This window comes from Vulpes lagopus, chromosome 5 (assembly GCF_018345385.1).
Source record: "Vulpes lagopus strain Blue_001 chromosome 5, ASM1834538v1, whole genome shotgun sequence".
Taxonomy (NCBI): Eukaryota; Metazoa; Chordata; class Mammalia; order Carnivora; family Canidae; genus Vulpes; species Vulpes lagopus.
The window spans coordinates 85,413,896-85,440,242 of NC_054828.1; the positions used below are offsets into that span (position 1 = coordinate 85,413,896).

Genomic DNA, 26,347 nt, shown 5'->3' on the forward strand with positions numbered 1-26,347 from the left:
GACCCTAAATTTATGATCAAGATTCAGCATTAGTGATCTGCTCTAATGAGCAGAGTTGGCATAATATATGTAAGAGGGCATATAAAGGTAAAGAAGGCTCCCAGCTTCCTCTGTGGGAGTTATACCTCCTCATATCTCTATTTCATAGACTAACTTCCTAGTCCTCTTTTAAGAGCAAAAGAGGAACAAAATGGATAAATAATGGAAAAGTAAGGCTACAAAAACTGTGGGAAAAGTTTTATAATATTATGTTACATGAAAACAAAATACCACATATATGAATTATAACTATGTAACCTAAACATAATGTGCAAAACAATGAGAAACAATGTGCAAAACTCAGTATAATTGGGTGGTAAGATCATGAATGGTTTTAAATTAAAAAATTATTTTATGGTCGTATCTTCTTTTTCAATAACAAAATTATTAGAACTTGAAATGTTCTCAGTAAAAAGGTATATATAAAACGGTTCTATTACTATCACTATCAACAGGTAACATTTATTTACTGCTCACACGTGCTAGGCACTGTTCTAAGCGCTTTACATGCAAGGTGTATTTAATGCTCATAAAAACCCTATGACCCTCTTATTACTCCTATTTTGTAAATGAAAAAACAATGGAATAAAAAGTTTAAATAAGCTGTTCAAGGTCACATAGTTCTTCAATAAAATGTAAAAATCCAACTGGACAGTTGAATAGTGATGAATTTATACAGTAAAATGCCTCACAGCTGTTAAAAGGAGTAGATTAGATCTCTATGTGTGAATATGCTAAGTAGGATAATTAGCTAAATGAAAAAATAAAAAATGCAGACATAACAGTGAGTACTTTATAGTTACATTTTTGTGAAAGTACTGATAACAATAATAATGTTACATGTGTGTCCATGTCCATGTATAGTTAAGGAAAATGATTCAGCAGAAAGTGCCCTAGCTGCTGATGGTGGTTATCTCTGGAGGGCAGAATTTTGGGTCATTTTGAACTGTCTATATTATACTTCTGCAAAGTTTCAATTTGTACAACTTATAATAAAAAAAGAAGTTAAAATGACCAGACAAAAGCTACTACAAAGAGAGCTAGACTGGATCTTTCAGCTAAATTTTAAAATAAAGAAAAACGCACCAGTTAGAACAAGCAGGAACATATGAAAGGAAGTACCATTTATGCAGTTGAAAGAAAATACAGGGGATCCCTGGGTGGCTCAGTGGTTTAGTGCCGCCTTTGGCTCAGGGAGTGGGCCTGGAGTCCCCGGATCTAGTCCTGGGATCGAGTTCCGCATCGGGCTCCTTGCATGCAGCCTGCTTCTCCCTCTGCCTCTCTCTCTCTGTGTGTCTTTCATGAATAAATAAATAATATCTTTAGAAAAAAAAGAAAATATATAATAGGCAATACAGTCTGAATATTTATAGAAAAACTTAACTGATATGAATGTGATTTAAAGTTAATTTGTCATTTTATTTCTTTTGCCTTCATGGATGTATCTTGCAAGAAGTTGCTGTGGCCAAGTTCAAAAAGGGTGTTGCCTGTGTTCTCCTCTAGGATTTTGATGGAATCTTATCTCACATTTAGATCTTTCATCCATTTTGAGTTCATCTTTGTGTATGGTGTAAGAGAATGGTCCAGTTTCATTCTTCTGCATGTGGATGTCCAATTTTCCCAGCACCATTTATTGAAGAGACTGTCTTTTTTCCAGTGGATAGTCTTTCCTGCTTTGTTGAATATTAGTTGACCATAAAGTTGAGGGTCCACTTCTGGATTCTCGATTCTGTTCCACGGATCTATGTGTCTGTTTTTGTTCCAGTACCACTGTCTTGATGACCACAGCTTTGTATTCCAACCTGAAATCTGGCATTGTGATGCCCCCAGCTATGGTTTTCTTTTTTAATATTCCCCTGGCTATTCGGGGTCTTTTCTGATTCCACACAAATCTTAAGATGATTTGTTCCAACTCTCTGAAGAAAGTCCATGGTATTTTGATAGGGATTGCATTAAATGTGTAAATTGCCCTGGGTAGCATGGACATTTTCACAGTATTAATTCTTCCAATCCACGAGCATGGAATACTTTTCCAATCTCTTTGTGTCTTCCTCAATTTCTTTCAGAAGTGTTCTATAGTTTTTAGAGTATAGAGCCTTTACCTCTTTGGTTAGGTTTATTCCTAGGTATCTTATGCTTTTGGGTGCAATTGTAAATGGGATTGACTCTTTAATTTATCTTTCTTCAGTCTCATTGTTAGTATATAGAAATGCCACTGATTTCTGGGCATTGATTTTGTATCCTGCCACACTGCCGAATTGCTGTATGAGTTCTAGCAATCTTGGGGTGGAGTCTTAGAACTCATAATCTTTTCATTTTAGATTTTGTTAAAAAACTTCCTAAAATGTGAGTCTACCTTCTTCATTTCTAAGTTTGTTTTTATTTTGATGATTCTGGATCTTGCAGTCTCTCATCATCTTTATAATTATTTCTCACTGCACAGGACTGCACTAAAGGAGGCAGAATTTAGACTGATTGAAGGACATTCTCTCATAGTTACTTTTTAAAAATAATCTGCATCGCCCGGCCTTCGGTCCCGCTGCGCCGCTCGGCTGACCGTCGCCCACCGCCGCCAAAATGTCTGCACGTGCAACTCTAGGGTCAAGTGCTGCCTCTGGCAGCAACCGAAGACTTCAGCAGACACAAAATCAAGTAGATGAGGTGGTGGACATCATGAGAGTCAATGTGGATAAGGTGTTGGAAAGAGATCAAAAGCTCTCAGAGTTAGATGATCGTGCAGATGCGCTACAGGCAGGAGCATCCCAATTTGAAACAAGTGCTGCCAAGTTGAAGAGAAAATATTGGTGGAAGAATTGCAAGATGTGGGTGATAGGGATTGTCATCGTGGTCATCATCATCATCATCATTGTGTGGAATGTTTCCCCATGAACAACCAGTGTGGCCCCAGCCTGTTCAAGAAATCTCTTCAAGACATTTGACTTAGAACCTGCTATATTCTCGAGCTCGCCTACTGTTCTATCTAAACTGATTATTTTCTGTTTGTTACTGTAAAGTTCAATTTCTAGGAAACGTGCCTTTGTTTTTGTAAGCACTCCAAACTTGAAGTGCAGCTGCCCAGCCCATACCCAGCCCAGTGCCTTCTGAGACTGCTGTGTGGCTGGTGATGAGGATCTCTTAAGTTCCCGAGTGTTGTTAACCTAGAAGTGATGTTGTCTCATTAATTGCCATTAATTCCAGTTAAGGGAATTTGTTCCAAGTTAGCTATCCCTGTCATAGGACATCTTCAGAACCACATTCTTAAATTTAGGTAATCAGATTTCCAGTTTGTGCCTTCCAGAAAGAACACTACTGCCTAACACAAATCTGTAACAATAACAGATTGTGCCTTATTTTGCTATTTTTCTGATTCCATAGAAGAGAACTCTCTACTGTTTATAAGCACTACTGACTCCTGCGCTGTATTTAAAATAAGATGCAGATAAAGAGTTTTTGCTCTTAAAAAAAAATAATCTGCATCAACATTTCCCTGTAACTGGCCTAGAAGCAAAAACTCTTTATTTAATTGATGATCATAGTTACCAGAGTTAAAATTATAGATAGACTAAGAAGTGCTTGAATTAATTAATGGTATTCTTGGGCTACAAAGGGAAGCTATGAGTGCCTGACATATGAACCTAACTATCTGAGTTGATGTAAGACAAGGTGACCATTACCTCTCCCAAATAATTTGGTTTTTCCCAAACATTCAGTTATTTTTTCAAGAAACATTTATTGAAAATCTACTATGTGTCATGCTGAATGATATATGTGAGTGATACAAAGATTCATTAGACAGCCTCAGGTAACTTAGAGTCCACTTGGGACCTGGCCATTAAAAAACAAATCTCATCAATATTAGGCCACCCATATACAAAAATTTTCAGAAATATTAACAGGATTAGCTGACTTAAAAAATATTTTATTTATTTGAGAGAGAGAGAGGGGGAGAGAGAGAGAGAGAGAGAGAGAGAAACAAGCCAGGAGACAGGCAGAGAGAGAGGGAGAAGCAGACTCCCCTCTAGCCCAACCTGGGGCTCAATCCCAGGACTCCAGGATCATAACCTGAGCCAAAGGCAGACAGGTAACTGACTGAGCCACTCAGGTTCCCCATGATTAGCCGACTTTTACTAAACATTTATTACGTACTAATTAACACACACAATCTCATTTAATCCCCACAACTACTGCATAGGGCAGGAATTAAGGCTTAGACCAGAATAAGTACCTTGCCCAAAGTTGCACGGCTAGTAAGTAATAGAAGTGGGGTTTAGACTCAGACAACCTGATTCTGGAGCACTCATCTTTTTGAGAATGAGAGAAGTTGCTTTTACTAATCTCTTCATAAAGACACCAAGATGAGGCAAACATCATGGAATAAAATAATTATGAGGAAAGTACAGGCAAACTGGGAAGATTTCAAGCTATGAGCCATACATTTACTTAACCCACAAAGAGGAATCACAAGCAATATATGGGATGATGTATTATTTATAAGGAAATAGAAAGTTACTGGAAGAGTCATTAGCAGTGACACAAGGTAGAAAGCTGCCTTCCTGAATGTAAAAGCTCTTCTATACAGCTCTAGCCACTAACTATTCTAAATAAAGGCATCAGGTGGCCTCAGAGTACTCTGAGCTCTGTGCTACTAGAGATACATTAAGTTCTTAGTGGATATAGTCACTGAAGGGAGAAAAGGACATAGTCCATGCCTGATCTACCCATGGCCAAAGAGAAAGAAAAAGAGCTTCTCTCTCAGAGATTCCGTTTGAAAACCTACTTGGGAGGACTCTGGAGGCCTGAGGAACTATGATGGCCTCACTGGGTCATGGCCCACTCTGTGACCAGGAATATAGGGGTGTTACTAGGGAATGGGGATTCAGGAGATGCTGGGAAGACCAACAACTGCCTCCACAGGTATCACTGTCATCAATTCATTCAACAAATATCTCCTATAATCTAGATATGCTACATACTGAGACACAGAAATGAGTAAGACAAATTCCTAATCCCAAGGCATGTAGAATTTAATGCAGAGAGAAAAGATATCAAGTAGTTTACAGATTAGATGAGAAGACAAAATTATCACACAATAAAGCAATGGTGAACAATTTTCCACGGCATGTAATGAAGTGCTAAATTGTTTGGTATAGACCACAGGTGATATCATTGTTCTAAGGAGAGGAAAATCAATACAGTAATTATGAACATGAATTAGACCTTAAGGGATGGGGAGGATTTGGCTGGAAGAGGATAAGGGAAGGAATACAGAGGAAAGAAGAGGGAATTCAGTGAATTCCATACGTGAAGATGGAGAGAGAAAGAAAGACATTCAGTGAGGAGACTGGCTTGAGAAAAGCAGAGTGTGCCAAGTGGGTGAGAGATCATAAACACACAACTAAGGCTGGTTACCCTCCCTCCTGGACCAGAACAATATCAGTAGCCTCATGATGCTAGAAAGATCCACATGTGTCAGGATTTGAGGGGAAACACACCCTTAGCTTTCAACTCTTCGACCTAATTAGCAGGTTATTCAAATGTGACCAGGAAGAGATAATGGTATCAGAAGAGTGGCTCTTCCCATGTGCACAACCTTGGAGGAGGCCAATACATCCGGAAAGGGCTGCTGAAGGGTGAATAACACTTGAGTGTTGGATAAATTAAAACTGGTTAAAAGTTTCTTAAACTCCAAAATTTGGGCATTTCTCCTTGACTTCTGATCAAAATCTTTTCATAAATCTCCATTGCCTTAGAATGAAATCTAAATGTCTTAGAATGGCATATATGGTCTTTCTTGATCTAATCTTTGCCTACCCTTACAGACTTACTCCCTGCTTTTGCCTGACTGGCTCTAGTCATAGGGAACTATGGGCACTTCCTTGAAAGTTGATTATTTTGCTTTCTCATGCCTTTTGAGTGTCCTTTTCTTCTTCCTCTAGATGACTAATTTCTACATGTCCCTTAAGACTCAGTTTGGATATTTTCTGTTCTAGGAAATTTATTATTTTATTTTTATTTTTTTTTTGTTCTAGGAAATTTAGAATTTTTAGTGATTTATGTAGGATTTATTGGCAGAGACCTGGGCACCAGTGGTTGCTGGGTTGGGGTAGGGTTGGGGACACCATAGCTGGGAGGCTGGCAACGTTATGGGGAGGTGGGAAGGATGCTAGAGGCAGAGCATGTGTGAGTTGAGACTCTAATCCCCTGGCACACACTCTATTGTTCCATCACACTTCACTTATAAAACATAAATTCAAAGATAAAATTATTAAGAATCTCAAGAGAGAAACCAAAGAGCATTAGATCCCAAGCATAGGGTGTTTCTGAATGCAGGGCCCCATGTGACTGTACTGGTCATAAGTCCATGAAGCCAGCCCTACATATGTCTATTTATTCAGCATTGGTTATAATAGCAAAGTGTAATACACCAAATTGTTCATTAATAAATGATTAAACAAACTATGGTTCAACTACACAGAAAAAAAAAATCATGTAGCCAAAAATAAGACTGATCTATAGATATTAACACAGCTGTCCAACACACAAAGGTTATAGAATATTATGTATATCATGATACCATTAAAATAGTAAATATATACTTAATATATGTTAGGCCTATATATACACCTAGAAACACCTGTCTGAACTGTTGTGAAATCTGTTGGTTTCATTTGATTGAAGAACAAAAAAGACCATGGAAAATAGACTTTCTGACTAGTCATGAGAATTCTTTTTATCGCTTCCTTTAATTCTTACCGTCGCTGCCAGGCTCTTCAACAGGGGATCCTGAGTCCATATACTCTAGGACTCCCTTTGTGATCTCAACCACCTGAAGTCTCCTGACCCTGACTAGGTCTGTATCTTTCAGTCCTTCCTCCAATTGTCTCACCACCTTTTTTCCAGGCTGAGAAGTCAGAACAGTAATCTGGAAATAAACCCAAGAATCAATGTGTGAAATGTACAGAGTGAAAAACATAACAGTTTACGTTTGGAGGATAGATATAGCAGAAGTCTGTGGCAGTGACTTCTGTCTTTAAGGCAAAAAAGAAGACATCACGGTAACTTACAACCAAATTTCATTTGACAGATTCTGGTGGGAGAGGTCTGATGGGACAAATCATCACAGGACCCTTCCAAACAGGTGAGGCCTACCCCAGAAAGTGACCAATGAGAAGTCATCCCTGTGTTTTAGTTTTTTAAGATTGTTTGAAGCACTGGTAGCATCTCTCATGCTCAGAATGCTTTTATTTTACAAGGTGACAAAGGAAATAAAATCTTTAAATTCCACTAAGTGTGTACTAAATATCAAAGAGCCTCTATGCTTCTTTCTCTCCTTATTCAACCTGTATACAAGTGAGCTGTTTCTTTGGCTCTCTTAACTCTAAAATGTATTCCCCCTTGACCAATATATCTAACCTAAAAGAATATTAAGGTGTTTGTGTATAATCTGAATATTTTATTTCACCTGAATCAATACATTATATGTTTTCATTAACAGTTTTGTCTCAAATTTGAAAATCTGGAAGGCAAATATTAAATTTATGCAATTCTCTTATGTACTTGGACATTTCTTTTTGGTGCTTGGCTTTTTTTTTTTTTTTTTTTTTTTAAGAAAGAGAGAGAGTGTGTGTGTGTGTGTGTGTGTGCATGTGCATGTGTTTATGGTGGGGTGGCGGGTGCAGAGGGAGAAAGAGAGAATCTTAAGCAGGCTCTACCACCAGTGTGACACCCAACCCAGGGCTCAATTTTATAATCCTGAGATCATGACCCGAGCTGAAATAAAAAATCAGATGCTTAACCCACTGAGCCACCCAAGCACCCCTGTCCTTGGATATTTTTGATTAATAAAGAAGGACACAGATAAAAGCACAATTATTTTTTAAAATGCATCTGTTTGATGCCTGAGGTTTCCAGAGACTGAATGTGTTTTAACTCACAGTCACTCATGCACCTAGTGAAGTACCCAGGCATGACCTTTTTTTTTTTTTTTCTAAAGATTTTATTTATTTATTCACTAGAGATACACAAAGAGAGGCAGAGACACAGGCAGAGGGAGAAGCAGGCTCCATGCAGGGAGCCCCATGTGGGTCTTGATCCCGCTGAAGGTGGCACTAAACCGCTGAGCCACCTGGGGTACCCCCCAGGCATGATTACTTGTATTTTTAAAGATTGTCTTAGTCTGTACCAGATAGCAATCTTTAAATTTGCACATTTGCTAAGTCCAAGAAGAGTTACTCAATTTGATTAAGAACAATTGTAAATTCTTAATGGTGCCCAGGAAATATAAATATAGACACTAATCCAGGCGGTTTAACTGCTGTTTAACTGCTTTACAAGTTCCAAAAATCCAGAAGCAGATGGCATATTCAGATTTTATTTTGATTTCAGTTTTTCATTATAATTCATTTCAGCCCACATTTTTAGCATTCCTCTCAATGTCTAGCTCTGTATTAAGAATTGCACAGGCTATAGAAAAAAGGGAACATATATCTTGCCTGCAGGGAGACGGCAATCTAGCCTTGAAAATTACCATCAAAGTGTATGAAACAAAGAACAATATAAGGATGATAAATAATGAAGCATCTAGATGGGCTGAGATGGGCTTAGAATCCTAAGGCCAGTATCTCTTACCTCCAGGGAAGTATAGCTCAGAGATGTACCTGTGGTCACGTGTCTGCTGTACTGTTTGAACTGCTGGAGCCCATCCTGTACTGCCAGCTGCAGAGAAGTGCCATGTGGTCTGAAACAGCCTTCTCTCTGCAACATGCGGAGTTCTGAGATGCAGGCCTGCAGCCTTGCAAAATTCCCTTTCACTTGCTGCAGAGAAAAATGAACCAAAGATCTTTAGTGACCGAGGTTCCATATTAATTGGCAGCCTAACTTCATTATCAATTACTCCTCAGGGGTCCCTTCCCTTCCCAAAAATCTATTTGATTCACATCTATTATGCTCTTGGCACTGCACTAAAAATTTCCCTATACCAGAGGAAAGAAAATCCGCAGCCAAAGGACTTTGATTATATGGAGTTACCAGAAATAGGAAATAAGTGTTTGAGCTCATCACTCACCTAAAGGAAAGTCCAGTTGTGACTGCTGAGTTTTACTATGGGGTGGTCTGCAAATTGGAGGCTTAGAAGGGTCATTCTTAAATATTGTCTTTAATTTCTTAGTCAGTCTAGGCACTGGGAACCTCTTTACTTCCCAGAAATGAGGATTTTTATGTGGTTGATCATTTCAGAACTAAGGTCTTACCCAGTCTGCTCCTCAGGATCACTTCAGTAAAGAAGAGGTGCTTGACTTAGTCTGCAGTCAGCTCAGGGAGCCAATACATAAACCCCTAGTTCTACCTCACCTCCCTTTATAAAAGTTGCTATCAGGAAGTAATCTAATATAACCTGATTCTTAGATCAATGTTACCTCTCCTGAGGATGTATACATTTTGGATAATTATGGAATGAAAATATGTGACACTATTTGAATTCCAAGCATCAATAGCAGATGGGGGTTGGGTGGGGAAGAATTATATTTGGGATGACAAAGAGTAGAACTGAGCAATATTTACAAAATGCACATAAAATTCATGAGCATGAGTGACAATACTGCCAGGGTACAAAGACTGCTTAAGTCAACCCCTGCCTCACTCAACTTTATAGCTGCTTACTTTACTAACATGCTCCTCTCCCTGAGTTTCTGGAAAAAAAACACAAAAAATAGAATGTAATTCTTATGCAAAGAGAATTTATAATTTAGATAGGAAGATAAGAAACCTATTCAAAAAAGAAATGAGAAAAAATGAGACCAAAGGCCTTCAAAAATTTTTCACGTACTCCCTAAAAGAATCTGAAGAATGATATATTCATTCATACATTCATTTACTCATTTATTTCAAGTTTTTACTTAAATTCCAGTTAGTTAATGTACAGTGTAATATTAGTTTCAAGATTAGAATTTAGTGATTTATCATTTATATACAATACCCAGTGCTCAGCACAAGTGCCTTCCTTAATTCCCATCACTCTTTCAACCCACCACCCCACTGACCTACCCTCCAGCAACCTTCAGTTTGTTCCCTATAGTTAAGAGTCTGTTTTTTGGTTTGCTTCTCCCCTCCCCCATGTTCAGATGTTTTGTTTCTTAATTCCACATATGAGTGAAATCATATGGTATTCTTTTTCTGACTTATTTTGCTTAGTGTAACTCCCTAGCTCCATCCTTATTGTTGCAAATGGCAAGATTCTGTTCTTTTTTATGGCTACTAATTCCATTGATATATATACTACATCTTCTTTATTCATTCATCAGTTGATGGACATTTGGGCTCTTTTCATAATTTGGCTATTGATAATGATGCTATAATCATCAGGGTACATGTATCCCTTTGAATCTGTATTTTTGTATCCTATGGGTAAATACCTAGTAGTGCAATTGCTGGATCTTTGGTTACTTATTATTTTAACTTTTTTATTATTTTAACTTTTAAAAATTATTTTAACTTATTTTTAACTTTTTGAGGAACCTCCATACTGTTTTCCAGAGTGGCTACACAAGTTTGCATTCTGATCAACAGTGCAATAGGGTTTACCTTTCTCCACGTCCTCACCAAAACCTGTCATTTCTTTTTTTTTTTTTAATTTTTTAAATTTATTTATGATAGGCACACAGTGAGAGAGAGAGAGAGGCAGAGACACAGGCAGAGGGAGAAGCAGGCTCCATGCACCGGGAGCCCGACGTGGGACTTGATCCCGGGTCTCCAGGATCGCGCCCTGGGCCAAAGGCAGGCGCTAAACTGCTGCGCCACCCAGGGATCCCCAAAACCTGTCATTTCTTGTGTTAATTTTACCCATTCTGACTGGTGTGAGGTGATATCTCATTGTAATTTTGATTTGTATTTCTCTGATGATGAATGATGTTCATGTGTCTGTTATTATCTGTATGTCTTCTTCGGAAAAATGTCTATTCATATCTTCTGCCCATTTTTTATTTATTTTTTATTTTATTTTATTTTTACATATATTTTTTAAAGATTTATTTATTTATTCATGAGAGAGCGAGAAAGAGGGAGAGAGAGAGAGAGAGGCAGAGGGAGAAGCAGGCTCCATGCGGGGAGCCCGACGCGGGACTCATCCTGGGACTCCATGATCGCGCCCTGGGCCAAAGGCAGGCGCTAAACCGCTGAGCCACCCAAGGATCCCCCTGCCCATTTTTTAAAAAAAGGTTTTATTTATTTATTCACATACAGACAGAGGCAGAGATATAAGCAGAGGAGAAGCAGGCTCCCTGTAGGGAGCCTGACATAGGACTCAATCTCAGGACCACATGCCCTGAGCCAAAGGCAGTTGCTCAACTACTGAGCCACCCAGGCATCCCACCTCCTCTAGGATTTTGATGGATTCTAGTCTCACATTTAGGTCTTTCATTCATTTTGAATTTATTTTTGTGTATGGTATAAGAAAGTAGTCCGGTTTCATTCTTTTGCATGTTGCTGTCTAGTTTTCCCAAAACTATTTGTTGAAGAGACTTTTTCCATTGGATATTCTTTCCTGCTTTGTTGAAGATTAATTGCCCATATATTTCTGAGTTCATTTCTGGGTTTTCCATTCTGTTCCATTGATCTATGTGTCTGTTTCTGTGCCAGTACCATACTGTCTTAATCACTATAGCTTTCTAATGTAACTTGAAGTCCAGAATTGTGATACCTCCAAATTTGCTTTTCAAGATTGCTTTGGCTATTTAGCGTCTTTTGTGGTTCCATACAAATTTTAAGATGGTTTGTTCTAGCTCTGTGAAAAATGCTGGCGGTATTTGGTAAGGGATTGCATTAAATGTGTAGATTGCTTTGGGTAATATAGATATTTTTAAAATTATTATTATTATTTTTTAAAGATTTTATTTATTTATTCATGAGTATACACAGAGAGGAGAGAGAGAGAGGCAGAGACACAGGCAGAGGGAGAAGCAGGCTTCACGCAGGGAGCCTGATGTGGGACTCGATCCAGGGTCTCCAGGATCACACCCGGGGCTGCAGGCAGCGCTAAACCGCTGAGCCACTGGGGCTGCCCAAATTTTTATTATTTTTAAAAATATTTTATTTATTCATGAGAGAGAGAGAGAGAGAGAGAGAGAGAGACATAGAGGGAGAATTAGGCTCCCTGCAAGGAGCCCAATGTGGGACTCGATCCTGGACCCCATGATCACACCCTGAACCAAAGGTAGACGCTCAATCACTGAGTCACCCAGGCATCCCAATATAATTTTTTTAAAACTATTTTTTATTACTTATTTATGATAGTCATAGAGAGAGAGAGAGAGGCAGAGACAAGGCAGAGACATAGGCAGAGAGAGAAGCAGGCTCCACGCAACGGGAGCCTGACGTGGGATTCGATCCCGGGTCTCCAGGATCGCGCCCTGGGCCAAAGGCAGGCGCCAAACCGCTGCGCCACCCAGGGATCCCCCAATATAATTTTAACAATATTTGTTCTCTTAGGGTGCCTGAGTGATTCAGTCTGTTAAGCATCTGCTTTTGGCTCAGGTCATGATCCTGGAGTCCTGGGATTGGGCCCCACATTGGACTCCGCTCAGCGAAGTCTGCTTCTTCCTCTGCCCTTCACCTCACTTATGCTCTCTCTAATAAGTAAAATCTTAAAAAAATTTTTTTTTTGTTTTTCCAATCCATGAGCATGGAATATCATTCTATTTCTTTGTGTCATCTTCAATTACTTTCTTCAGTGTTCTAAAGTTTTCAGAGTACAGATTTTTTACCTCTTTGGTTAGGTTACTCTTAGGTATCTTACAGGTTTTGGTGCAATTGTAAATGGGATCGATTCCGTGATTTCTCTTTTTGCTGTTTCATTATTGGTGTACAGAAATGCAATCTGTATGTTGATTTTGTATCCTGAGACTTTACTGAATTTGTGTATCAGTTCCAGCAGTTTTTTGGTGGAATCTTGGATTTTCTGCAGAGTATCCTGTTATCTGCAAATAATGAGAGCTTGACTTCTTTCTTGTCAATTGGATGCCTTTTCTTTCTGTTATCTGATTGCTGAGGCTAGGACTTCCAGTACCATGTTAAATACCAGCAGTAAGAGTGAACATCCCTGTCTTGTTCCTGACCATAAGGGAACAGATCTCAGTTTTTCCCCATTGAAGATACTAGCTGTAGGTTTTTCATATATGGCCTTTATTATATTGAGGTTTGTTCCCTCTAACCCTACTTTTTTTTTAAATCATGAATGGATGTTGTGCTTTGTCAAATGCCTTTTCTGCATCTACTGAAAGGATCATATGGTTCTTAGCCTTTCCTTTTTTAACATAGTGTGTCACACAGATTGATTTGTGAATATTGAACCACCCCTGCAGGCCAGGAATAAATCTCACTTGATTGTGGTGAATGATTATTTCAACGAATAGTTGAATTCTATTTGCTAGTATTTGATCAAAAATTTTTGCATCCATGTTCATCAGATATATTGATCTGCAGTTATATTTTTGAATCTTTGCCTGGTTTTGGTATCAGAATAATGCTGGCCTCATAGGATGAATTTGGAAGTTTTCCTTCCATTTTTATTTTTTGGAATAGTTTGAGAAGAATAGGTATTAACTCATCTTTAAATGTTTGGTAGAATTCCCCTAGGAAGCCATCTGGCCCTGGACTTTTGTTTGGAGATTTTTGGTTACTGTTTCCATTTATTTGCTGGTTATTGATCTGTTCAAGTTTTCTATTTCTCCCTGTTTCAGTTTTGGTAGTTGATATGTGTCTGGGAATTTATCCATTTCTGCCAGGTTATCCGATTTTCTGGCACACAATTTTTCATAATATTCTCTTATAATTGTTTATATTTCTTTGGTATTGGTTATTTTTCCTCTCTCATTTGTGATTTTATTTGGATCCTTTTTCTTTTAATTTTTTTTAAAATTTTTATTTATTTATGATAGTCACACACACAGAGAGAGAGAGGCAGAGACATAGGCAGAGGGAGAAACAGGCTCCATGCACCGGGAGCCTGACGTGGGATTCGATCCCGGGTCTCCAGGATCGTGCCCTGGGCCAAAGGCGGGTGCCAAACCGCTGCGTCACCCAGGGATCCCTCCTTTTTCTTTTCTTTTTGATTAAGTTTGGCTAGGGTTTTCTCAATTTTATTTTCTCAGGGAACTAGCTCCTGGATCGGTTCTATTGTTTTCCTAGTTTCTATATCATTTATTTCTGCTCTAATCTTTACTATTCCTCTTCCCTTTGCTCTCCTTTTCCTCTTTTTTGCTTCCTGGAACACAAGTATAAGAATGGTCAACTTGGCCTATAAGATAGTAGCTGTGTTGCAGATGGTAGTAAGATGGTAGAGAACAAGCCAGGAGAAGCATGGTTCCTTATTAATTATGGAGTTGTCACACTAGGCCTTGATTGCCTAAAATTACTTGAGAGAGAAATAAACTTATATCTTATTTAAGCTACTTTTATTTTGGGGTTTCTATTACTCATAGCTGAAACTAATCTTAACTGATTCAATGTTATTAAAAAAAATTCCTCAACTTTCTTTTTGGTACTGTTTTGGGAGAAACCAACAGTAAAAGTGTGTTTCCAAGAGTCAACTTTGCAATAACCTAAAGACGTTTCTTTCTTTTTCGTTCTTTTCTTTTAAGATTTTATTTGAGAGAGAGAGAGCGAGCAGGGGGAGGGGCAGAGGGAAAAGGAGAAACAGACTTCCTGCTGAGCAGTGAGCTAGACATGGGGCTCAATCCCAGAACCCTGAGACCATGACCAGAGGCAAAGGCAGATGCCTAACTGACTGAGTCATCCAGGTGCCCCAAAAGACTATTCTGCATTTAAGTTTTCTAAAATGAAACCATAATTTTTAAAATCAGAAAATGCATTTCTATTATGAAAACTGAAACAAAAAGCTTATCTCCTCTAATTAAAATAAAAAAAAATAGGATGACCTGCTGATGTCTCTGCCAGGAGGTTACAATAACCTTTAGGAAATGATCTAACAAGGTTTGAAAATACTGCCTATTTGAGTACCGGAAAATTCTGCCAAATTCAATAGTTTTGGAAATATTGGAAATTAAGCTGGTTCTTTCTTACATTTATCAAATAATAAGGTGACTTATTGCTTGAGAACACTTCTGGTTGATAACCTCTTATAGCAAGAGGCCATGTGCCCAATTGAACTAAAAGATTACATCATGCAGAAACAAGTTAAACAGAAAGTAGGCTAAAACATAACTATGTGTTATATCCCTTGAAAATGGAATCTGATCTGTCAGGTATTCACTTTGATTTTGGAAGTGATGTTAAAATGCAGACTTTGCAGAAACATTAATTGCCTAGAATGTGAAAAGCTCACATAGCTTGGCCGGAAAACAATTTCCATATATCAAAGGTTGATGACTGATGAATGCTACAGAAAATCTTATATTCCTAGCTTTTTCCCTCATTAATTGCCTAGGCAACATTTCATACAGTAATAGTGTAAGTAGTTCAGACTTGAGTTCCAAATCCAAAAGATGGGGTCAGGAACCTATAGGAAGCTGTTAGATAAAGAGGGAGAAAATGGGTGGTAGGAATATGAGGCTTGGTGTCTCTCAGCTGGAGTTGTGCCATTATCTGTAATGTGCAATCTGAGCAGTCAAATGTCGTAACTTTTCCTCCTCCTTCCCTGGATGGAAAGTTTGGGATTTCCAATGTGGAAGATTCAAATGTGCTTTAGGAAGTTGCTGAGTTGAAATACTGCCCAGTGAATCAGATACTGAAGTTGCCTACAACATTGTTTGGAGTTCCTATCCATTACACCACAAACACAAGTTCTCTGTCTTAGATATCTTGGGATGGGTTTCAAGATATAGAGTGGAGACCCTGATTCAGTTAGATGGACTCTGCACAGAGAGGTGGAAGTTGGGATGAATAGGTAAGGACTGATGGACTCTCACTGCATTTCTTTCAGCTTTTTGTGTAGACTCCTAGTACAAATACGCCTAGAGGATGTTCTCTACCTAGATCTAGTACCAGTGTGTTCTCCTTGCTCTAGGCAGTTTAGTAGGACAACTCAGATTGATATCTTATTGGAAACCAGATGAAAAAATCAGAACATAGTTTAGGTCACTGCTTTTCAAAAATATTTTTATCAGTAAGAACAAAAATTAAAAATCTACATAGAATCTCCATATACAGATTGCATTTTATCACCACAAACTTTTTTTCAGTATTTTATTTTTATTATTTTCAATATATAATACATGCACATGATTCAAAATTTAAAGGTTATAAAATTGTATGTGGAAAAAAATCAGGGGCACCTGGATGGCGTAGTGGTTGAGCATCCACCTTTGGCTCAAGTTGTGATCTTGGTGTCCTGGGACCCCACATCAGGCTCCCTGCAGGGATCCTGATTCTCCCTCTGCCTATGTCTCTGCCTGTCTCTGTGTCTCTAATGAATAAATAAAATCTTAAAAAAGAAAAAGGAAAAAAATCACATTTCCATTCATCCTGCAACTAACTAGTGGTTTCCTGGAAGCAATCAATATTGGTAGCTTGTTGGGTAACTTCCCAGAGATTTTTTCTTTACATGAAAGAAAATATAAAAGATAATTTTTTTCATCTTACCCAAATAAAAGATACTATGATACTCTTTTGTCTGTTGATTTTATTGCATAGTGTACTTGGGCAATCCTTTCATTTAATAAATAAAAAGTGTCTTAATTTTTATAGTGACAGAGTATTCCATTAATGGACAGAACATAATTTTATTTACCAATTCCCTGTTGATTAACATTAGATTGCTTCCAATGTTTTCTACTGCAAACAGTGCTGAAATGATAATATTTAAGTCATCTTTCCACAATGAAAATATAGCTGTAGGATAAGTTCGTAAAAGCAGACTTGCTGGATCAAAGGGTATGTAAATTGTGATACTGTCACCCAATTGCCCACCATAGAAATTATGTTAATTTATATACTCATAGATGGCATGTAAGTGTGCCTGTTTCTTTAAAACCTCATGAACTGTATTAGACTTAAAAAAAATCTTTGGCAATCATACAGGTGAAAAATAATAGCATCTCAATGTAGTTTTAAGTTTTTTTTTTTCATTTCTTTTATAAGTGAAATTGAACATATTTTGATATGTTAAAGGTTCATTTATACTTTTTCTGAGATCTATGTATATCATTTCTCACTTCCTATTGGATTATTGGTCTTTACCTTATTGATTATATAGTATTTTTCTTTTGCCAAGCACATATTTTCTATTTTTATACAACTGAATTTATTAATCTTTTATTTTTTGAATTTTGGGTTTTGTGTTATAGTTAGAAAACCTTTCTTACTCTGATATTTTCCCCCATGTTCTGTGACCAAATTATCAATTTATTGCCTCTTAGATCCAAGTCACCCTTCAATATATCTCTGCAATAATGGACAAAATCCCTTTAAACATTTCTCCTTTACATGGGCCATGATGTTAAGTATTTGAGTAGAGAGCACTGGAGGAACACTGCAGGAGGAACGTGCTTTTCTGCTGAAAGCAATGAGGTGTGAGAACATCTGATAGTGCTCCACACTAACAGAGAGTACCCCAAACTAGCAGGCCCTTGATGTTACAGACTGAATGTTTATGTTCCCTTAAAATTCATATACTTAAGCCCTATCTCCTAATGTGGTAGCATTTATGTGAGGCCTTTGAGAGGTAATTAGATTTAGATGAGGTCATGAGGATAGTCTCCATGATGGGATTAGTGACCTTCTAAGAAGAGGAAGGACACCAGAGCCTGCTCTCTCTCTTCACATGCTTGTACCGAGAAAGGCCATCTCAGCACACAGCAAGAAATCTACTGTCTGTAAGCCAGAAGAGGGCTCTCACCAGAACCTGGCCATGCTCACACCTTGATTTTGAACTTATAGTCTCCCAGACTTTGAGAAGATAAATGTGTACTGTTTAGGCCATCTAGTCTATAGTATTTTATTACAGCAGCCTAAGCTAAGACCCTGGCAACCTCTGAGCCCTGACTTGGTGATCACCTTTCAGCAATCATCTTGGCATAGACACTGCAAACTTCAGGCCTCCTTCCTGCACTAATGCCTCACTTCCTCTGCTCACCTCAGAGGTTTGTCTCTTGTGGCCCTCCCAATGATGCTGCTCTTTCCACATGGACCCTGTCTGCTCCAAGCATCCTGTCCACATTGGTATTTCCACTCTACACACTTATGCACCAGTCACTGATTATAGCTCACTTTCACCTGGAAGAGTGCATCCTGCTTTCCATCTCTGGCTTGGGAAAACCAGTGAACTTCTCTGCATCCAGTGAGCTGTAACTGTACTTTCTCCAACTGGTCCTGAACTCCAACCTTGGGAAAGGAGTCTACTTTTCAAGTTTGTTTTTCCTTGAGATTACTCTCTCAGCCCTAAGGTACCATAAAAAGTTCTCATATATTATAGTTGCTTTATTATCATAGTTTAACATGTTAAAATATGTTAAAACTCACTGTGTAAACTTTCCTTGTTTATTTTTTTAAAGATTTTATTTATTTACTCATGAGAAACACACACACACACACACACACACACACACAGGGGCAGAGACACAGGCAGAGGGAGAAGCAGCTCCATGCAGGGAGCCTGACGTGGGACTTGATCCCAGGTCTTCAAGATCACACCCTGGGCTGAAAGCGGCACTGAACCACTAAGCTACCCGGGCTGCCCTCTATTGTCCTATCTTTTCAATCTCCAGTATCACACTTTGAATATGTTTAGTATTTGAGAACAATAGTTCCTAGCTATTTTTTGCTTGTTTTGTTTTGGGTTTTGCTTCTAATTTGAACTTTGTTATCCGGATATCCAGTTTTCCTGTTGGAAATTTTATTGGGAATCCCATTATATTTATAGATTAATTTAGAGATAATGGATATCTTTCTGGCCTGAATCTTCCCTAAAACTAATGACTTTTAATTTGTGCAAATCTTCTTTAATGTTTCTCAATAGGATTTTAATTTATGTAACTCTTACACATATATTACTAATATCAATCCTAAGTATTTATCTGATAATTTTGGTTATTGTATGTGATCTTTTCTGCCACTTTAACTTCTAACTTCTTGTTTGGGATATATGAAGGGTATTAGTATCTGTATTAGTTCTTGTACCAGAATGAGTTCTTTCACTGTTTGAAATAATTTTCTAGTTTTATTCTCTTGGACATCATTAAGCTGCAGATAACAATCATTTTATCTCCTCCTTTCCTAGTTTTATATTCTAATGTATTTCCCTTATGTAAATGCAGCAGTGAAAATCACCAGAATATTTTTAAATAATAGTGATAACACAGGAACATATTTAGTGTCTTTTCATGAAGTATGTTTTGATTCTTGAGCTGTCATAAACATATATTGTGCTTAGGCATAGTTACCCATACCTATTTTACTGTTTTTTAAAAATAAGACTGGATGTTGCATTTTATTAAATGCTTTTTTTAAGTATTTATGGAGATGAAACATGATCATGTATTTTTCTTAGATGTATTAATACAGTAAACTTTATTACTGTACCATTTAAAAAATTCCTGGCATATGATCTTTTTAAATATAAGCTTGGGGCACCTTGGTGGCTCAGTTAAGCCTCTGATTTAAGAGTCTTGATTTCAGCTAAGATCATGATCTCAGGGTAGTGGGATGGATCCTTCTGTTGGGCTCTGCACTCAGCAGCGAGTCTGCTTTGAGATTCTCTTCTCCATCCACTTCCTTGCCCCTGCTCTCCCTCTCAAATAAATAATCTTTTAAAAAAATATATAAGCTGGATTGTATTGCCAGTATTTTATTTGGGATTTTGAATAGATATTCATAAGTGAGGTTGCTGTAGTTTTTCTTTTTTTGTGTAATATTTGTTGGGTTTTAGTATCAATATTGTGTTATCTTCATAAAAAGGAGTTTTTTTTCCCTGTGGTATGAAACAGTTAAAAAACATAGTAATGATCTGTTCTTTATAAATTTAGTATTATTCTCCTGTAAAATCACTTGGTCTCAGTAATTTATTTGGGGGGAAGGTAGCTCTTTGACAACTTTGTTTTGTGGGAAATAGTGAGTTTAGATTTTTCTATCACTTCTGGATTTAATTTTGGTAATTAAATTTTCAGGAATAATTATGCATTTCACCCAAGTGTATCTGTGGTTATTTTCCCCTTCTCTTATTTGTGTATAGGCACTTTCTCCCTCTGCCCTTTTCCTCAAACTAAGTTTACTAGCAGTTTATCTATCTCCTACTTTCCCTGCAAGGAAGAAACTTGCATTTATTAATTTGTTCCACCATTTTTAATTTTCATATTACTTTTTGTTTTTATCTTTATTATTTCCTTCCTTCAGCTTACCTTAGGTTTGTCTTTTGTTCTTAAGTTGCATGCTTCATTTATTTTTAGTTTTTCTTGTTTACTAATATAAAATACATTAATATAGTTTAAAGATATGAATTTTCCTTTTAGTATTGTCTTTTTTATTACACTTGATCTTAGCCAAAAGACCGAGAAGCAATAGCATTATCTTTTTTATAACCCACAGGTTCTGATATGTAGTATTTTATTATTATTTTCTATACATATTGCAATTTTAGCTTGGATTTCCTCTTGGACTGCAAATTTATTTAACATTTAAAAATTTCCATTAGGTAGATACTTTTTGTTCTCTGGTTTTGTCATTTATTTCTAGTTTTATTGCAGTGTGTTCAGAAAATACATAATAAACTACCTGTACTTTTAGAATTCATTAAAGTTTTGGGTTTATCTGTGGCTTAATAGATGGCTGACTTTTGTGAATATTCCATGAACACTTAAGGAGGGTAGAGATTTCACACATACATATACGATCACATTTGACTTAAAAATGTTGATGCTGGGACACCTGGGTGGCTCAGTGGTTGAGCATCTAACTTCGGCTCAGTATGTGATCCTGGAGTTCCGGGATTGAGTCCCGCATCGAGCTCATGCATGGAGCCTGCTTCTCCTTCCATTGCCTATGTCTCTGCCTCTGTGTCTCTCATGAATCAATAAATAAAAATCTTTAAAAAAATGTTGATGTATGTTATTTGGTACACAGGCACTCAAAACTGACATATTTTCTATAGGCTCTCCCTCCAGTAAACCTTCTGTGCTGAATATCATCCATATGCGTCCATATTCTCTACTCTTCTCTGCTTTGTGCCTAGCATTAAAGTGACATTCTTAGTAACATTTAGTGCTTTTTGCTCCAAATTCAGACTTATCTGATAAAAAGATCATGCTCTTCTGGGTGGAGTGTTCATTTGCCTAGTATGCTTTTGCCCTTTCTTTTATTGTCAACCTTTCTGAATAACTTTTTGCAGCTGTATCTTTTGAATACAGCAGAGTTTTTAATAGGTAAATTTAGCACACTTATGTTTATTGATATGACATATATTTCTTTTTATATTAACATATACTCTATTTTCATGTTTTTTTTTAAAGATTTTATTTATTTATTCATGAGAGACACAGAGAGGGAGAGAGAGAGAGGCAGAGACACAAGCAGAGGGAGAAGCAGGCTCCATGCAGGGAGCCCAACATGGGTCTCGATCCCAGGTCTCCAGATCCCAGGCCGAAGGCAGCGCCAAACCGCCAAGCCACCCAGGGTGCCCTATTTTCATGCTTTTTAAAAAAATATTTTATTTATTTGATAGAGTACAAGTAGGGTGAGTGGCAGCAGGAGAGAGAGGGAGAAGGAGGCCCCCCCCCCACAAGCAGGGAACCTGATGCAGGGCTCAATCCCAGGGTCCCAGGATGATACCTGAGCTGAAGGCAAATGCTTAACTGACTGAGCCATCCAGGTGCGCCTCATAGTTTTTTTTTTTTTTTTTTTTTTTAGATTTTATTTATTTACTTGAGAGAGGGAGCAAGGGAGCACAGGAGCAGGGGGAGGGGCAGAGGGAGAGGAAGAAGTAGACTCCTTGCTGAGCAGGGAGCCTGACAGGGGGCTCATCCCAGAACCCAGAATCACGACCTGAGCAGAAGGTAGAACTATTTTCATAGCTTTTGAAAAATCACTATACTGCATAACTTTTTGCGCTATACAACCTTTTACTGTCATAATCAGAAAGGTTTGTATTTTTTTTAGTGTTTATAACTACATGTTTATATAATTACCTTAAGTTACTTCTTTAGTACTACCCTTTAATGAATAACAAAAATCTTCATTATAAACAATGACAAAATTTATAAATTTCCTTTTCTTACTCTTCCCTTCCCTCTCCTTTAGCACTCAATTATAGTTTATTATATTATTTTTGGAGTTTACTTTTATACTGTTTAATGTGACATATCTCTATTATTTGTCACTTTTAAATAATTTCATTTGAATGTGAGCTATTAAAGATGAGGAAGTAAATGTCATAGCCAAATTAGACTATTATTAGTCCTAAAATTCCATTGTAGGTCATATATGATTTAAATAATTCCTTTGTTCTCATGAAAAGGTAAAATAATTGGTAAGATATTCACTGTATGGGAATTCTTCTGAAATTTTGCTTTGAGAGGAGATTAATCATTTTGCTCAGATTTATTTATATTAAGGCCACAATGGATATAAAAGGAATTCTAATATTTTAATTATGATTCCTCTGTCATTATTCCTTACGAAAAGCTCAGGATTACACTCAGAAATTAAATACTCAGAAATTAAATATGAAGAGCTATATTGAGGTATTCATCTTGAGCAAGATTTCCCACCTGCTATCTTTCACCGTTGTATTTTGAGGTAACTTTGCAGATGGAAAATGTTAGATACTTATTTAGGTTAGAGGCAGTGGATTTAAGATAACACTTTCTTTAGACAATGATCAGGTTGTTCTATACATAAGGTAATGACATTGTTCCAAGTAATTTTCTTGAGCTTTTAACCAAGGTTGAACTTACTATTTTTTTGGAAGGATTTTTGGCTTGCAATTTTCCTGAGTTAGTGGTTTTTAGTCTAGAAATGTCTGCCTTCTCTAATGGAATGATTAAAGGATCATGGGATTTGCCTAGCACTAAATGTACTGAGGAGTGCCTGAGGCATATAACACTGTCACATGAGAAAGAGGAAAAAAAAATCATTTAACCTTTTGGTACATGAGCTCATCTTTCAAAAAGCCTCCTATGCCGGATATCTTCCATTTGCCTTTCTAGATCATTCTCTACTTTTCTCTAGCCCTATTGCCTGAAAGAAGATAGAAAAAGCCAAATGTGATTATGGGACAGACATTCACAAGGAAAATGGCACAACAGAGGAACATACCTGCCACATGGCTGTAAACATCACTATCATTTTCATTGTGTTCTCGGTGTACTAGTAGGGTATATATAATCACTGGATTATATACAGTGAGAATTAACATTTTGTTTATCCATTCACCAGTTAATAGACAAACCAAAACCAGTTAATTTTAACTGTTTCCAGTTTGCAATTATTATGAATAATGCTCCCATGAACATTCATGTAAATGTGTTTGTATGGACGTGTTTTCATTTCTTTTGGTTATATTACTGGGAGTTGAATTGTTGGGTTACATGGAAGGTGTGTGTTTAACTTAAGAATCTGACAAAACTGGGGGATTCCTGGGTGACTCAGCGGTTTGGCGCCTGCCTTTGGTCCAGGGCGCGATCCTGGAGTCCCGGGATCGAGTCCCGCGTCAGGCTCCCAGCATGGAGCCTGCTTCTCCCTCTGCCTGTGTCTCTGCCTCTCTCTCTCTCTCTCTCATAAATAAATAAATTAATTAAAAAAAAAAAAGAATCTGACAAAACTATTTTCCACAGTAATTGTATCTTTTTACCTTCCTGTTAGCAATGAATAGGGGTTATAGTTTCTTCTCATTGTCACCAACACTTGGTACTGCCTGTCAGTAGTGCCTTTTTCATTGTAGCCATTCTAGTGAGTGTGTAAAATCACTTTTGTTTTTCTTTAGCTTTTTATTTTGAAATAAATATAGATCCACAGAAAGTTGCAAAATTGTACAGAGAGGTCCTGTACATTCTTCAGTCAGTTTCTTCCAGTGGTTACATCTTATATAATTATAGCACAATTTTAAAACCAAGAAGCTGACCTTCCTACAATGTTTGCATTGAGTTTCATACCATATTATCATACCTGAAGATTCACATCTTGCTAGTGGTTTGTCCATGTTATTGATCATATTAAAGAATCAGCTTTTTGTTTCACCAATTTTTTTTGTTTTCAGTTTCATTCATTTACGCTCTTTATTATTTCCTACCTTCAGCTTGCTCTGGGTTTATTTTGTTCCTCCTTTTCTAGTTTCCTGAGGTGGGATCTTATATTACTGATTTGAAACTTTTCCATTTCTAATGTAAGCATTTACCGCTAAATATGTCCCTCTCAGCACTGCTTTAGCAGGATTCCATAAATTTTGAACGTGAAGTATTAAATGTTCATGTAATTAAATATATTTTGAAAATTTTCTCTTGCCATTTCTTCTTTGATCCGTAAGTTATCTAGAAATGTGTTGTTCAGTTTCCAAATGTTTGGAGATTTTATGATTATATTTCTGTTACTGATTTCTAGTTTGAATCTATTGTGGTCAGAGAACAAACTGTATGACTTCAATTCTTTCAAATTGTTACAAGTTTCTTTTACAATTCTTTTCTTTTAAAGTTTCTTTTACAATTCTTCTCTTAAAGTTTCTTTTACAATTCTTTTCAAATTGTTAAAGTTTCTTTTATGGCCCAGGATATGGTCTATTTTGATAAGTGTTGTGAGTGCTTGAAAAGACTGTGTATCTTGCTCTTGCTGAATGGAACATACTATAAATGCTGACTAGATCCTATTGGCTAATATTTTTCTATACCCTTGTAGATTTTCTTTCCAGTTGTTTTACCAGTTGTCAAGAGGACATGTGAAGTCTCCAACTATAATTATGGATTTGTCTATTTCTTCTTTCAGTTCTAGCAGTTTTTGCTTCACATACTTTGCAGCTCTTTTGTTTAGTGTGTACACATGTAAGATTGGTATGTCTTCTTCTTGGTTTGACTCTTTTATCATTGTTTAATATTCCTTTCTGTATCTGCTATTCTTTCCTCTGAAGTCTACTTTATCTGGTATATTAATACAGCCACTTCTGCTTTGTTTTGGTTAATGTATCAGGGTACATCTTTTTCCATTCTTATACTTTCCAACCTACTTCTATTGTGTTTGAAGTTAGTTTTTTTTATAGATAGGATACAGCTGGGTTGCTTTCCCCCACTCTGCCATCCTATTTCTTTAAACTGATGTATTTAGACAATTTTCATTTAATTATTGGTATGTTAGCCTCCCAATTTACTTATTGTTTTCTGTTACTCTTTCAGTTTTTGTTTCTGTTTTCTTTTACCTATCTTACTGACAGTTACTTACATTTTTTGAAGAATTTTTTAGAATTATGTTTTATCTATAGTGGTTGAGGTATTTTTAAGTGGTTGCTCTAAGTGTTACATTATATATATTTTTTATGTAGAATGTTTACTTTTCTCTGTATTTATTTATTTATTTTTAAAGAATTTTATTCGTTCATGAGAAACACAGACACAGAGAGAGAGAGAGAGAGAGAGAGGGAGGCAGAGACACAGGCAGAGGGAGAAGCAGGTTCCCTGCAGGGATCCTGACGTGGGACTCCATCTCGGGTCTCCAGGATCACACCCTGGGCCGACGGCAGCGCTAAACCGCTGAGCCACCCAGGCTGCCCTCCCTGTTTTTAATGCAATTATTTTAAATATTTCCTCTATGTACATTAACAGCCACATCAAATAATGTTACAAGTTTTGCTCTGAATAGAAAGTCTATTATATTTATTTATATTTTATTCTTTCCATTGTTCTTTCTTCCTTCTGGATATTCCAAGATTCTTTCTTTCTTTTATAATTTCCTTTCTGTTTCAAGGACTTCCTTTAGCTATTCTGTTAAGGTTTGCTGATGACAAATTCTCTTACTTTTCCTTTATCTAACAATATCTTTATTTCTGATTCATTCCTTAAGGATATTTTCACTAGATAGAGATCTGGGTTAACAGTTCTTTTCTCCTAGTATTTTTTTAAAAAAGATTTTATTTATTTATTCATGAGAGATACACACACAGAGAGAGGCACAGATACAGGCAGAGGGAGAAGCAGGCTCCGTGTAAGGAGCCCGATGTGGGACTCAATCCCATGTCTCCAGGATCACACCCTGGGCTGAAGGCAGCACTAAACCGCCAAGCCACCCAGGCTGCCCTTCTCATAGCATTTGAAGAATGCAAAACATGTGACACTTCCTCTGGCTTCCATGATTTCTGGTGAAAAAAAGCTATTGTTGCTTGATTGCTTTT

At 37.1% G+C, this 26,347-nt stretch overlaps 2 protein-coding genes across 3 annotated transcripts in view; one reads left to right on the top strand and one right to left on the bottom strand.

The window, feature by feature from the left end:
• Positions 1 to 26,347, bottom strand: part of LOC121490679 (meiosis 1 associated protein) — a 72,664-nt gene that overhangs the window by 42,920 nt on the left and 3,397 nt on the right. For both annotated transcript variants that reach the window (XM_041754568.1, XM_041754569.1), the window contains exons 2-3: positions 8,668 to 8,853; positions 6,793 to 6,961 (exon numbers count right to left, since the gene is read on the bottom strand). In XM_041754568.1, coding sequence (XP_041610502.1) covers positions 6,793 to 6,961; positions 8,668 to 8,853 — 355 coding nt within the window. The remainder of the gene's footprint in view (positions 1 to 6,792; positions 6,962 to 8,667; positions 8,854 to 26,347) is intronic.
• On the top strand, positions 2,594 to 3,321 carry LOC121490684 (vesicle-associated membrane protein 3-like). Its single transcript, XM_041754576.1, has one exon. It carries the CDS (start codon positions 2,617 to 2,619, stop codon positions 2,926 to 2,928), a length of 312 nt encoding a protein of 103 aa, XP_041610510.1. The 5' UTR covers positions 2,594 to 2,616; the 3' UTR covers positions 2,929 to 3,321.